Source organism: Rhamphochromis sp. 'chilingali' (genome assembly GCF_963969265.1).
Source record: "Rhamphochromis sp. 'chilingali' genome assembly, chromosome: 5".
Classification (NCBI taxonomy): domain Eukaryota; kingdom Metazoa; phylum Chordata; class Actinopteri; order Cichliformes; family Cichlidae; genus Rhamphochromis; species Rhamphochromis sp. 'chilingali'.
This window is the reverse complement of record NC_137932.1, coordinates 4374746-4388703: the sequence shown is the minus strand read 5'-3', so window position 1 is coordinate 4388703 and position 13958 is coordinate 4374746. Positions and strand designations below refer to the sequence as shown.

General features: G+C 41.3%; 2 protein-coding genes across 2 annotated transcripts; one reads left to right on the top strand and one right to left on the bottom strand.

Annotated features, from left to right (window-relative positions):
• Nucleotides 1-8356, top strand: trmt6 (tRNA methyltransferase 6 non-catalytic subunit). The gene is made up of 12 exons (XM_080882376.1): nucleotides 1-317; nucleotides 537-667; nucleotides 860-969; nucleotides 2566-2657; nucleotides 2756-2839; nucleotides 2929-3053; nucleotides 3172-3342; nucleotides 3602-3768; nucleotides 4951-5036; nucleotides 5733-5835; nucleotides 6066-6152; nucleotides 7771-8356. Exons 1-12 carry the CDS (start codon nucleotides 199-201, stop codon nucleotides 7930-7932), a joined length of 1437 nt encoding a protein of 478 aa, XP_080738502.1. The 5' UTR covers nucleotides 1-198; the 3' UTR covers nucleotides 7933-8356.
• chgb (chromogranin B) lies at nucleotides 8194-12348 on the bottom strand. Its single transcript, XM_080882375.1, has 7 exons — nucleotides 12216-12348; nucleotides 11977-12023; nucleotides 11800-11890; nucleotides 10314-11484; nucleotides 10016-10115; nucleotides 9716-9826; nucleotides 8194-8780 (listed from the first exon to the last, which is right to left on the bottom strand). The coding sequence occupies exons 1-7, from the start codon at nucleotides 12259-12261 to the stop codon at nucleotides 8700-8702; spliced, it is 1647 nt and encodes a 548-aa protein (XP_080738501.1). The 5' UTR covers nucleotides 12262-12348; the 3' UTR covers nucleotides 8194-8699.
• Nucleotides 12349-13958: the final 1610 nt, after the last annotated feature.

The window sequence follows — 13958 nt, the reverse complement described above, 5'->3', positions numbered from 1 at the left end:
CAGCAGCACTCTGCTTTCGTTTAGCCGTCCTGAGAAGCTAGAGAAGTGAAAGCTAACACGTGGAAATATTAATTTGGGATATTTTGCTATTTATGCAGGGTAGTGTAGTGCCTTTTTGAACTGTGCCTTGACAGCGAAGACCCCGAATCATTAGCTGAGAAAAACATTTATCGTTCAGCTGAGCTAGTTAGCTCGTTTATGAGCTTCGTTATGGCGGACAACGGAGACGATGATAATCAGTACAGAATTAAAGAGGGTGACTACGTTGTGTTGAAACGAGGGGAAATCTTCAAAGCTGTGCAGATTCAGCCGAGGAAGTAAGTTGACAGCTTTAAAGGAAAATAGAAGCATTTTAACCACCTTAAATACTTCACTGAATTTGTGCTGATCATAATATTTTTACGAGAAGCACAGACTGAGGATTAGCTCACATAAGATGCTTTTGTGTTCATTTGTTATTTTCAGATCAAAGCATGTGTGCAGTGAGATGTATTATGCAGATTATACTAACAAACTGCTCTTTCTGTCTCTCTTAGAAAGGTGATTTTTGAGAAGCAGTGGATCTTCCTCGATAATGCAGTGGGACAGCTGTACAGCACCACATTTGAAATTTTGTCTGGAGGAAATCTAAAGCCACATGAGCTCAAGGACACTGCAAGCCCCCTTGGTGTGTAACCTGCTGTTAAATCTTAAGTCTTTTTCATATTTTCAGATATACAACTGACTCTTTTATGCTACCAGTTGCATTTGGACTTGTGACGACCACCTTCTATACCCAAATAAATATGTCATAGACTTTCTACCGCCTATAACCTTTTACTTACAGTAGTGTCTTTGTGTGCTTGTTTGTGCCTCCCAGATGCAGTGGAGGCAGGTACAGACAATAGAAACATTGTTGACGATGGCAAATCACAGAAGCTGACCAGGGATGACATTGAGGCTCTTAAAGAGAAAGGTCTGAAGGGTCAGGTACATGTGAAACTTTACAATTTCACATTTAAATGTGTCAGAGTACTGCCTATAGTTGTTATCTTACAGAGTGATGGTAAAAAAATACTTTTTTTTTCATTGCAAATTGGATGGAAAACCAATGTTGACCAGTATCTCTAATTGATGACTTTAATTGAATATATGAAAAATACAGAAGGTAACTCGGTTAATACTGATAATAGTACTTTTGCACCAACAAGGGGATGCCTTAAGAGCTAGGCAGACCTGAAAAACTATCTAAAGCCAATGAACATTATGTGAAAGTCATGTCATAAAGAAATGGGAACAAATCCTGTAAAGTCATGACACGGGACCTGAGAGATTCATTTGGCCATTCAGCTGATCCTTTCACTGTTTACTGAAGCCTCATCAGAAATGATCTCAGTGGAACAGCAGCTATTTTTACAGAAGGAAATACTTCCTTAACGAAATCTCACAAGTCCACTTCTAATTTGTGAATGCCAAATTACAGAAGAACTGCACTGAGAATCCATGGCGATAAGTCTCATGGAACGATGAATCCTGATATTCCTAAATAAGAACAGAATAGATCAGGTGAGTGGTACAGCACGGAGTGTTTATGGCCATCTGTAAAACACAGTGGAGGCTCTGTCATGGTTTGGGACTGCATTTCAGCCAGTAGTGTTGAGGATCTTGGCAAAACTGATGGAATTAGGAACACAGAAAATTACTATCAGATATTGATCCACCATCTATTACCACCTGGAAAACATCTGATTTGCAGCAGCTTCATTTTGATAAGGATCCCAAACATAGTGCCAGTGAAGTAACCTGGATAGAAATGCAAAGAATGGAAGACTATCAGTCATGGCCTGCACCTCAACTTTGTTGGTGTGGGATCATCATGACAGACAAGGGGACAAAGGGCAGTCAAGGTCCAAAGAAAAGCTTTGAATGTCCTTCAAGAAGCCTGGAGAACTGTTCCTGAAGACTACTTAAAGACATTGCAAGAAAGCTGCCTAAGAGAGTTGAGGCTGGTCATTAGAATTGTCGATTTCTGATTTATATATATAGTATTTTCATGTATGCTTGAAGATTTTTCAATAAAGTGCTGCACCTTTTCCCCCATTTTCCTAGCACAATGTAAAGAAATAGGGGGTGGCATAAGACTTTAGCACAGTACACATCTAAATGAGTTACTGCTTTAGAGACTTGTGTAAACAAGCAGTTACATATCTATACTATTGCTAATATATATTGTAATATATCTATATCACTAAAGCACTTCTGGATGGATGCAAACTGCATTTCGTTGCCCTGTACCTGTGCATGTGCAATGACAATAAAGTTGAATTCTATTCTATTCTATTCTATTCTAAACATATGACATATTTATTTAAAATAGATTTTAGTGGTTGCACATCTTAAATGGGAACCAACAGGCTTGGCGTTGAGTCCCGCATACATGATAGCAAAGTTGTAGGAAAATAAAGAGACAGAACACATTGTGTTTTTGTCTTTTCGTGGGAACATTGTGTTTTTAGGATTTAATTAAATTGCTGTATTCCAACATAAAGTGAGACGAGCGACTGTATGTGTGTTTGGTCATCACAGGACATCATTAAGAAGCTCGTAGATAACCACGCCACTTTCGGAGATAAGACTGAGTATTCCCAGGTTAAATACATCAAGAAGAAGAAGAAAAAGTGAGTCACTTATGATGATACAGCCACAGCCTGTTCTGGACTGTTATTTAACGAGCTGTGTTTTAATTAGTGTTATCGGTTGTTCCCGTGTTTTGCAGGTATGAAAATACGGTGATGATTCTAAAACCGTCCTGTCGCATCCTGGCTATGATGTACCACAGCCGCGAACCAGGGAAGATCTGGTGAGTCAGCACATGAATTATGAGTAAGTGTGTTTTCTTTAAATAGCTGTAAGATGTCTACATGAAACAAATATTTCCATGTGCCGCAGCCACCTGCGGTATGACACACTTGCCCAGATGCTAACTCTGGCGAACATCCACGCTGGCAGTAAGGTGTTGGTGTTTGAGACTTGTGCTGGGCTTGTACTGGGATCCATCATGGAAAGAATGGGAGGCAAGTTTCTTCTTCTCTGTGCAGTTATTAAGGTTTTTTTCTTGTTTGTTTTGTTCTTCTTGCACACATCTTTTCCTTGATCTTTTCAATAAATACTCTTTGCTTCCTCCTCATCCAGGCTACGGATCAGTGATCCAAATGTACCCAGGGGGTGGGCCAGTGCGGGCGGGAGTGGAGAATTTTGGCTTTCCTGCGCATTTTCACGACACGCTGCATGAGTTTCCCATCTGCCACGTCAACGCTCTCTTGGCAGGAACTCTGGACACCAGTGCCAAAGACCCCACTGCTGGTAAAACTCGCCTTTTTTTTTTTTTTTTAACAGTCTTTTCAAGATAGTTACACCCCTTTAGTTTCAGATGTAGAAATATAGCTTCTCTCTTCCGTTTGATCTTCATTTGTTCACGTGAGCATACAGAAAACGTTTAATTCAGTAGTTCAGAAAGTAAAACAATAACCTAAATCTAACTTGACCCGTAAAGTATGATTCAAGAGACTGAATCATACTTTATGGTGTTCAATGTTACGCTGACAAAGATTTATCATTTCAGAGAATACTCATGAAAAGCAGTTGAACTTGGCTGCAGAGAAGAAGCAAAACCAGCCTGAGGCAGAAGAGCAAGGCACTCCAGAGGAGGAGAGCATGGTGACCAACACTGGTGATGATGCTGGTCAGGACGTGGAGAAAACGGAGAAGGATAAACTCAAAGAAGCCAAGGTGTGTCCAGCGTTCATGCATTTTCCTTTTTCCCCCTCAATCCTCTTAGTTTTGTTGTCATCAGGAACAGGAGCTAGCCTGCTAGTCTCACTTCATAAAAGGAAGCAAACACAGATGCACCATTTAGAGTAAATACTCCCAATTCTTTATGCTGCTATGAAGTTGCTACTCTGACTTCATAGAAGTTGCACAGACAGTCAAATGTGGCTTCCATGTTTTCATGGCAAAGAAGATATGTATGGGTGTGCAGATTTAGCAGTAGTTATCATTAAGCTAGTGAGGTACTCGACATCTAAAGATGATTCATGTCCTAAAAAACAAAAATATACCAGCCTCCTGTCACTTTGGACTCAAAAAAGGAACATGAGTAAATAAGTGCCGGTAAGGTTTTTGAAGGTTGGTGAAGTTAAGTTAGATGACAGTTAGAGTTTCCATCCACAGCACAATATTATGGCACTGCATGCTTGGTTGCGTAAGTTGCATAATAAAAATTCTGTTGGCTGGACAGTATTCCTCTTTGGTGCAGTTAATCAGTACAGATGTGGACACTGTAATCATGCTCGTGTGCAGACTAAAGCAATCATACGGAGACCCTTTGGAGGAGGTGGTCTCAGTTCCAAACTAATTCCAGAGCAGTTTCTTTATGGTGACAACGTGATCCGACCCAACTCGCAAGGGCACACTGCAAGATTGAGTCGTTTCTGTAGCCATGTATGGATTGCATTCTCGGCTGTACTATTAATACATAACATAGATGTGTATTAATACATAAAAGTATGAGGGATGAATTTTCCATGTTATTGTCTCGTTCTCATGTGGTTTGTGGTGGCACCTTTGGTTCACTTGGAGGATTAGCTGAGTGAAAAGAAACTAAAACACACAAAAAAACTACATGTTTAAATACTCATCTACTAATTCAGACCATAACCAAAAAACAATGGATGTAAAAACACATGAAGTCTTAAAACTATTTAAAAAAACAAACGAACAAGGATGACAGTAGCATTTGTTGACAGGGCCAAAGTTAAAAGGCAGCATAAATAGTATTATTGGACGGGTAATATATCATCACTAAACAACTGGATACAGTCATCAATGATGCTGACACATCATTGATGACTCTCAACAGTACACATACTATCATATGGTTTCCTGACCTCAGGGTTTGTTTGTTTTCTACAGGCTCAGGTGAAAAAGCTGAGACTAGAGGAGAAGCAGAGGAAGCTGGCAGCTACCGCCGCCCTGCTGAAAGGAAGGAATGCCGACGGGTTGGTGTCTGATTTTATTCCTACATCGACATTTCTGTCTCTCATCCCGCTCTTTCTAACATCCACCTCTCTCCGCTCCGGCTCTGCCTTTTTAAAAATTACTCCATATTCAACCAGGTCATTTAAAAAAAAAAGAAAAGAAAAAAAAAAAGAAGCAATTACAGTAGATCACAGGGATGAGAAATTTATGAATGATTATAGTGTCATTAACTATCTCCATAAAAGTCATTAGAAATTATTTGTTTCTTCTGAGCACACACATATTGACTATTGTACATTGCCCTTTACGGGGTAAGTAAATTGATTGCTCAGCAGCTTCCTCTCATATAAAGTGAAGAACGCCTTATAGTTGTTTTGTGACTGATGGATAAATTGTTATCAAGGTGACATCTGAGACTGGAATACAAGTGTTGAGCTTGTTTCCCTATTGATTCCCCTCTAAATCACTGCTGCTTTATGATAATCACATTGTCCTAAATCACCCTTTTTGACTTGCTGTCTCGTTCAGCTTTCTGAAATATAGTACGAATGTCTACTACAGGAAGGTACTAAATCCTTGAGTCTTGCGTTAATGTCTTGCATGCAGCATTAGTTACTGAATTGCTGTATTGCCTACCTACGCATTTCCTGTACAGCTGACAGTGTATTTCATACTAGGCTTGTTTGCCTAATCATCTCTCTCTTCTTCACCTGCAGGCTGGTTATATCGAGCCGGTTTCACCCCTGTCCCGTCCTTTTGGGCCTGCTCAAATTCCTCTCACCCTCCAGGCCTTTTGTAGTTTATTCCCAGTATATAGAGGTAAGATCTTCCATGTCCCGTACGGAACAAAGCTAATAAGTGAGATCTCTCATTAGTTGCCACTGTAGTCAGGCTTGTATTGGTTAGACATCCAATGGGGGGGGCTGCCATACCACATGAATGCAATGGGCATTATCACCGCCAAGAGGTTGCTTGAACTTATTAACTTCCTTCATGCCCATGTTGCTAGAAAGAGCAATCTGTCATATTTTCTATGTTGATTTCCGCAGCCTCTCATAGAGTGCTTCAAGAAACTCAAGGAATGTGGCGGCACAGTCAACCTCAGACTCACAGACACCTGGCTGAGACATTACCAGGTAAATATTTGGACTCTGCACTGTGTGTGCTTTCTGTTTTTTTGCATTTGAAGCTATTCTATAATCAAAGTATAATGAAGGTGGCTCATAGTCAACAAGCAACAGGGAATAATTACTCAAATCAGCACAGCTAACTGCTTTATCACTGTTTAGGTTAACTAGACAATTACCTCTTTTCCATTAGCATCGGCTCTGCTCAACTCGACTCAACTGCTACTTTTTTTGTTATTATTTTGATTTTTGTGAAGGAATTGCTCTCATGACTAATTAAGTGCTGCCGCTGACTGGATAGTCTGTGGCATACAGAGTTGACATTACACTTTCCCATTGACTCATACCGCTTGGACCCCCAACTGAGCAGGTACTAAAAAAGTAGATGGTAACAATAAAAACCGAGTTTAAAGAAGATTTGGGAGTGTGTCTGTGGGAACTGCTGCCCTCTCATCCAGAAGATTTGTGAGCTCAGATATTGATGTTCAACGTGAGGGCCTGACCCATAGTTTTCATACTAGATCACGTTAAAGGTGTTTAGTGAGCTTGAGTTCAGGCTTCTACGCAGGCCATTGAAGTTTTCCACACTAATCTCATCCAGCCGTACCTTTATGGACTTTGCTTTCTGCGCTGGGGCACAATCATGCTGCAACAGAAAAGGGTCGTTCCAGCTTTTCCTTTACTGGAACAAAGAGGGGCAGGCCAATCCAGGAAAACAACCCCATGGCATTATTATTATTCTACCACACTTTACAAATTTAAAGCGTGGTTTATGTCAGAGGAGGTTTGGAACTCCAGGCTTTTTTAACACTGTCTGCCTAAGCAGTCTGTAATGTTACATGGACTTCCACTTTGTGGCTGAATTGCTTTGGTTTGTAAATATTTTCACACTTACAGCCGAACAAGAAATAAATTTCCCAAACTTTTTGCTGCGATAACATCCTGTTACAGTGTCGTGCTCAAATTGATGATAGCAGCGATGTATAAACGTTGAGACCTTTTGAAACACTGTGTAGATGGACCCGATCTTTCACAAATGTCTGTAAATGCAGACTGCATGGCTAGGTGCTTGATTTTTATACACATGTGGACATGGGACACCTTTATTCAAAGATGAAGAGGTGTGGCCCAATATATTTGCCCAAATTAATAATTGTGGATTATTATCTTTCGATTCATTGGTTGTTGTCCCACCAGGATCTATTGCTTAACCATAAGTATTCACAATGTGTAATGACACAATCCAGAAAAGAATCTAATTCTCCGCTTAGAAACTGCAAGCATTGAATTAATTAGAACACGGGGATGTTGCTGATTATCCCTGTTGAAGCTTCTTTTATTTCTAAACACTTTACTTTGGACTAACTTATAAAATCCTTCTACATTTGGGAGCATCACTACATTACATTAATTGCCACTGCTCTTGATAAATTATTAGACTCCCTACTTTTGTTTTTCTTTATTTTGCATTCCTTTTCATTCCTATTGCTTCTTACAGAATTGGATACTAAGCAGCAGCAACTAGATAAATGCATGTTTGCAGACTCTCAGGACCAAAGTGTTATTCACCCTCTAACCATTCTTGCAGAGTTAATGTCTCCTGACTGAGACTCTGTTTGGTCCCTAGGTGTTGCCTGACAGGACACATCCTCTGCTACTAATGAGCGGGGGCGGGGGCTACCTCCTCTCAGGGACGACCGTTGCCACGGACCACTCGAAACCTGCAGGCTCTAAGCAAGCTGAAGAACCAGCGCCAAAGAGACAGAAACTGGAAGACACGGAGGGATAAACAAATACAGAAGCATCAAATCTTTTTAAGGGCACATTCCCAGAGGCCTGTAGGGATTTTTTTTTCCTCCTGTGCTGTTGAACTGATTTGACACCATCAGTAGTAAGGGGAGACCGAGTGTCTGGTTTGTATTCATCAGAACACTTTTTCCTGCCGGGTGTGCTCACATCAGTGGAGATGAGGAGTAAATTGTTAGCCAGTTTATAGTTTGTGTGTCGAGAGTAACAGCTTTGGTTGTTTTTGTCCTGAGACAAGTAAAAGTTGTTTTTTTTTATGCTTTCCAGATTCTACGTTATAACTTGCTTTTATTTTATTTTGTTATTCTTGCAGAAATTGCCATTTGTTTTATGAAACAGTTGCTGATGCAGCTTTACTGCGGGCTACATTTCTACCTGCACATTAAAAAGCAGTACTAAAAGAACCAAATGTGTGACCACGTTTTTTCTTCAATAAATAAAGGAGAGATGTTGGTTTGGTCCCAGAATAACTGTTTATTGAGTGCAGTCAGAACAAACTCTGCAGAACACATTTAAGTAATTATGATCTCATATATGTATATATTGTTTTTACATTTCTCTGAATATAAACATCCAAGCCATTCCCATGCTGTTTGATTTGATAACATCAAAATATCACAAAAACGAAAACTCAGCTAAAATGCTTTGGCAAGGCTCCAGGGTTGTTGTTTTTTTTCTTCATTTTAACACTGCAAGCACACTAAACTGGGAGACATACAGTAAAATTGCAACTTTTTTTTTGTTTTTCAGTTATGCAGTGTTTTCATGCAACTTGGCTGCAATTTTCTGCAACTCCATATCCATCGCTGCCAGGTTCTGTAGCTCTTTCTCCTGAAAAACACAGATTAACACATTACCAACATTTCCTGCTGGAACAGCATCACATTTGGAATAGAAATCAGAACTGAATGATCATACATTTCCTTCTATTTCCCCCGCCACCCTGTGCCTGCTTCAAATAAAATATTGTAATTGGTCATTTAGGTTAACTAGTCCCTCGTCATGCTTGTAGTTGCATTGCTGAAGAACTAATAAATCATTATGCCATCGCCTCCCTAATTTGTTTTTCTGCTTCAAAGACAGGGAGGTCTCTGTAGGCTCTAGTTCTTTTTTTTTTAATGGGTATATTATAACTTTGTTTGCTCTGAGAAGCTGCAGTCATGTGGTTCTTACTGTGATTACTGCAGCACTCATAAAACGCTGGTGCAGGGAGAGCAAAAAAAAAAGAAAGAAGCGCTGTGAGGAAGTCAGCACGCAGATTCAAAGCAAGCCAGACGAGTCGCTGCTCATGAATGCACTGGTTAGATTCTCCTTTATGTTTTGAGGACATGCTCACAAGGGGCGGTTCTTGATGTGCATTTGCACAGATGCGTTGAGCTTTTTGAAGGATAAATCCCAGGATCACGGTGCAGGCTAGAGATGTCCCTAATGAGACGAGCTGCTTTTTCTCCTCGTGAAGCGGTGCGGTGGAGGTGTGTGATGCGCTCCGTGGTTTTACTAGGTCAGCTAAATGTGGTGCAAATAGTTTACAGAAACAGCTGCAGAGTGCAGTGTGTTTTTTTTTTATCAGTTTGCGTTTTTTGGATGAACTGACTTTTTGTAATATTAAATTACCTGTTTGTTGTCTGAACCCTTCTGATCATCAGTATAAGTGACAGACGTGATTCCAAGACTAATTTTCAGTCTTCATCAGTGGCATAAAACACTTTTTTTTTGCACTTGTGAATGCAGCCTTTTATAGTTGTTGTCGTTTTTTTTTTTTGTACCTCCTGTGGTGTAAGTGCTCTCTGCTGTGAGCTCCTCATTGCCTCCTCTTGAGGAGAGTGGTTAGCCAGCTGGTTTATCTTATAGCTCAGCAAATTGGTCAGTTCATCCATCTGAACAGACAAAAAGGGGAAAAAAACACATTATGTGTCTACAAAAATATACAGTGACTTCAGACTGGGTGAAGTAACATTCTGTTGAAAAATGTCAAAACTAAGCGCTCTTTGATGTAGCACACAGAGCAGTCATATGCATTTGATTATCTTCAGTCAAACGCTGTATTGTCACAACCTCATGCTTACCTTGTTTGAGGTTGCAGTGTGTTCTTCTGAATCCCTTTTAAACCAGGCTGGGTGGTAGAAGCCTCGGTAAATCCAGGGATTGCGCTTCTCAGCAAGATATCTGAAAAATGGTTAGATTTTTACCAACTTCTTCTTATTTATTCGTTTTTTATGGCAGCACATGTTTCATTTGTGAGATTTGGCTTTTATTCTCTGTTCTTACAGTAATCTGCAGTATTTTGTGCTCCAGATTGCAGGCAATGAACCTGCGACACTTAACAGTAGAAGTCGTTTGATGTGAAAAAAATATTTGAAGTACCTCAAAGCTGCGTCTCTGTCCTTTGCCGCCTCCGCGTCTTCTTCTGTGAGCTCCTCATCTCGTTTGTGTTTCTTTTGGTGGTACCTGCCGGGTCTCCAGTTTCTCTTCTCTTTTCCAGTATCAAAATCCCAGTATTCTTGGCTGCGTTCTTCATCCGGTTCATCCCTAGCTTCATCTGACAGCTCTTCATCCCGTTTGTGTCTCCTCTGGTGGTACCTGCCGGGCCTCCAGTTCCTCCTCTCTCTTCCAGTGTCAAAATCCCAGTCTTCTTGGCTGCGTTCATCATCCGGTTCGTCCCTAGCTTCATCTGACAGCTCCTCATCTCGTTTGTGTCTCCTCTGGTGGTACCTGCCAGGCCGCCATTCTCTCTTCTCCCTTCCAGTGTCAAAATCCCAGTCTTCCTGACTGCGTTCTTCTTCTGGCTCCTCTTTGGCTTCTTCTGACAGCTCTTCATCTCGTTTGTGTCTCCTCTGGTGGTACCTGCCAGGTCTCCAGTTCCTCTTATCTCTTCCGGCATCAAAATCCCAGTACTCCTGGCTACGTTCTCCATCTTCCTCGCCCTCTGATGGCTCATTGCTGCGTTTGTGGGGTGTTTTCTTGTGATGATAGCGATGTGTAGGTTTCCAAATGCGTTTGTATCTCTCCTCCTCATTCTCATCCCCGTGCCTTTTGTCTGCTTCCCAGCGCTCTTGGCTACGGTCCTCATCTACCTCGTTTTCTCCTAGAGGTTCCTCATCTCGTTTGTGTTTTCTTTGGTGGTATCTTCCAGGCCTCCAGTTCCTCTTCTCTCTGTCTTCATCTTCCTCTTCCTCATCGTCTGACCTCTTTTCATCTACTCCCCAACTCTCTTGGCTGCGCTCGCCATCCTCTTCTTCCTCTCCTCGTTTGTGCCTTCTTTGGTGGAATCTTCCAGGCCTCCAGCTGCTCCTCTTCTCCCGTTCTTCTTCCACATTGTTCTCATGTCTCTTGTCCTTCTCATCACCCAGACTCCAGGATTCTTGGCTGCGCTCATCTTCTGGGTTTTCTCTTTTTTCTTCCACAGACTTCAGGAGTTCCTCGATGTCTTTCACATCTGCTGCCTTTGCCACTGGCTCTGCGTGAACTTTGACTATCTCTTCATGAGTTACTGAGCCATCCCCACTCTTCTTGTCCAACGGGGCATGTATAATACCTGTGACAGAGCAAAAGAAATATTATAAACAATCCACAAAGAGCTACACAGGTGCAAGTTATGATGGATTTGTAGAGGAATTTTAACCTTTAGATCAAAAGAATAATGATCTGAGGAAATCAGCACTACTTTTTTTTAGAGAAGTCATGTGAAAACTATGATCATTTTTAATGTAATGCTGCCTGATTTTATACCTGCTCAAAGCTTTGAGCTTCTCACTTGCGCTCTGAGTGCTGTTTTACCCGTCTGAAGGTTAAAAAAATAAATAATAATAACAATCCTGGAATTATCCAACCGATCATTTGTGCCACAGACCTGCTTGGATGATGTCTTTGCATTGCTGATCGACCTGAGAGTCCGGTTTGGAGAGAGCTTTGGACAGAACTTCAACCAAACATCGTGTTACCTGGAAAAATCAAATGAGCTAAATAACAATATAGATCTTTGCACAGAAAATGCTTTGATTAAAAAGCAACGAATCGAAAAACATACCACATCCTCTCTCTGCTCTTCTTTACCAACTGGAAGCGCAAGATTTCCTGCATTGGAATAATTAAAAAAAATGTATCTGTGTTAAACATATAGGTTGATAAGCGAATAGTTTGCTTGTAGCGAATCTGAGGAATCGATGGCGTCTCTGTCCATGGTCCTGAAGAAACTTATTGCACAGCACTCAACAAAAAAGGGGTGAAAAAACAGAATAAAAAGAAAGGCATAACTCTTTCACCTACCTGTCAACAGAGCCGTAACCGCCAGCACGACTGGAACAAGTCTCATCGTGACGAGCTGACGGGTAAATCCGGGAAAACGTGACAAAGCTGGAGCTCTCGTCCCTCCGCGGCGGCAGGAGAGAGCTGCGCTGACTGTGCGCCTGCTGCTCTGAGTGTTGCAGCAGAGGAGCGCCTTAAATAAAGAGAGGAGTGGGCTGGAGGGGCGTGGGAGGAACAACCTTAGGCTCAGTTAATGTCATGACTCATTAGACCTGCAAAGAGAGCGACTTGATGGGAATTTCGACATTTTGTGGGAAGCCAAATTGTAATCCGGTTATTGTCGCGGTGCGTTCAGGTGACACGTTAGGTTAAAGAGGCGCTGGCATTAAGAGTTCATGCGGCGTGTTTGTCTTGCTGGTACGGCGGGTGGACACGACACGACCCCGAAGATGTTATGCAACGTGATACCTTACAAGACTACTTTGAAAGTGTCGTTTTCGATGTTCCCAGAGAAGTTTCTGTTTGCTGCTGGTGCTTGTGTCCTCCTTAGAAAAATAGTTATGTTTATTTCAGGTTATGCCTGGTGGCTAATTCCCTTAAAATATCAGTTGTCTCTGCGGTTTCCGGTTGTAGTTATATAATTCCTCCCTTATATTTGCCCAAACGGCTTGGGTGTGCGCGCTAAAGAAAGTCAGAACTGTACCCAAATTTCCCCAGTGATTCATCCACCTTTGAGCGAGCACCATCCACTTTTCCTTGGGAGCCAGTGGGCTTCAGCACTAGCAGAGGAAAACTAATGGAGATCTGCATCATTAGTTGTTGTGGTTAATCCTGCCTGGTGCGCATATAAGAAGAAATCAAAAGAAAAAAAGACTGTGTAGAGGTGTTTTTATTGTTACTGATATTGTTATTGTTGCCTTTTTTCATTGTGCAGTGATCTTTCTGGTGCAGTGTGGGCCTGATCAGGTGTGTAATCCCGCTGTCATAGAGAAACACGAACATTTACCCACTGCAATGTACAAAGTACAATTGTGGGTGTGTGTAAGTGTAGAGATTTTCTTTCCATTCCCAACTTTGTGGGAAACTAGGCTGTGCATAAACAGTGCCAGGATCTGTGTGTGCTGCTGTCTTTATGACAAACACTGGATTGGAATGAGCTGACACATGCAGCGACAGAGCTCAGACGTAGTAAGCTGGCCTCAGCATGGCTAAGGACATTAAAACTGACAAGTCCTGGCATCTTCTTTTTGGCACTTTGCATCATTTTCACTTCCCTGTACAGCAGTTTGTTCTCTCTTTGTCTACAGTGCAATCAGACGCAGGAAAAAGAAGGGAAAAAACAACAACAAATCAAATTAAAAAGTGAACTGAGAATTTTGACAATATAGAATGCTTAAAACTTAAAGTGGTTCCATCTCGGATGTTTTTAGATAAGTATTTTTTACATACGATGAGAAGCACTGACCTTTAAATGCCACAAAATACATTCAAATTCAATCATGTCTTGGAAAGCATAAGTCCAGAAACTGCAACCGCTGCAAGCAAAATTGGAATATTGCTTACCACAAATCTGAACTCTTGTCTGTGCTTGTCATCCCTACATGACTGGTTATTGACATCTCTATTTGTTACTGCACAGAGCCTCCTTTGGGGTGACTGAATTAATTACTGTTCAGAACATAAAACTGTAATGCCAGATGGTGTATTGCACACACAAGCAATACACACTGATTCTGTGGCGTGAAATATAGGAGGACCATTTTC

Coding starts and splice junctions, on each gene's coding strand:
- trmt6 (XM_080882376.1), top strand. CDS start 199: ATGAGCTTCGTTATGGCGGACAACGGAGACGATGATAATCAGTACAGA. Junction 318..536: donor GTGCAGATTCAGCCGAGGAA/GTAAGTTGACAG, acceptor TGTCTCTCTTAG/AAAGGTGATTTTTGAGAAGC. Junction 5,836..6,065: donor TTTATTCCCAGTATATAGAG/GTAAGATCTTCC, acceptor TGATTTCCGCAG/CCTCTCATAGAGTGCTTCAA.
- chgb (XM_080882375.1), bottom strand. CDS start 12,261: ATGAGACTTGTTCCAGTCGTGCTGGCGGTTACGGCTCTGTTGACAG. Junction 12,024..12,215: donor GGTTACGGCTCTGTTGACAG/GTAGGTGAAAGA, acceptor ATTCCAATGCAG/GAAATCTTGCGCTTCCAGTT. Junction 10,116..10,313: donor GACAGAGACGCAGCTTTGAG/GTACTTCAAATA, acceptor ACCATTTTTCAG/ATATCTTGCTGAGAAGCGCA.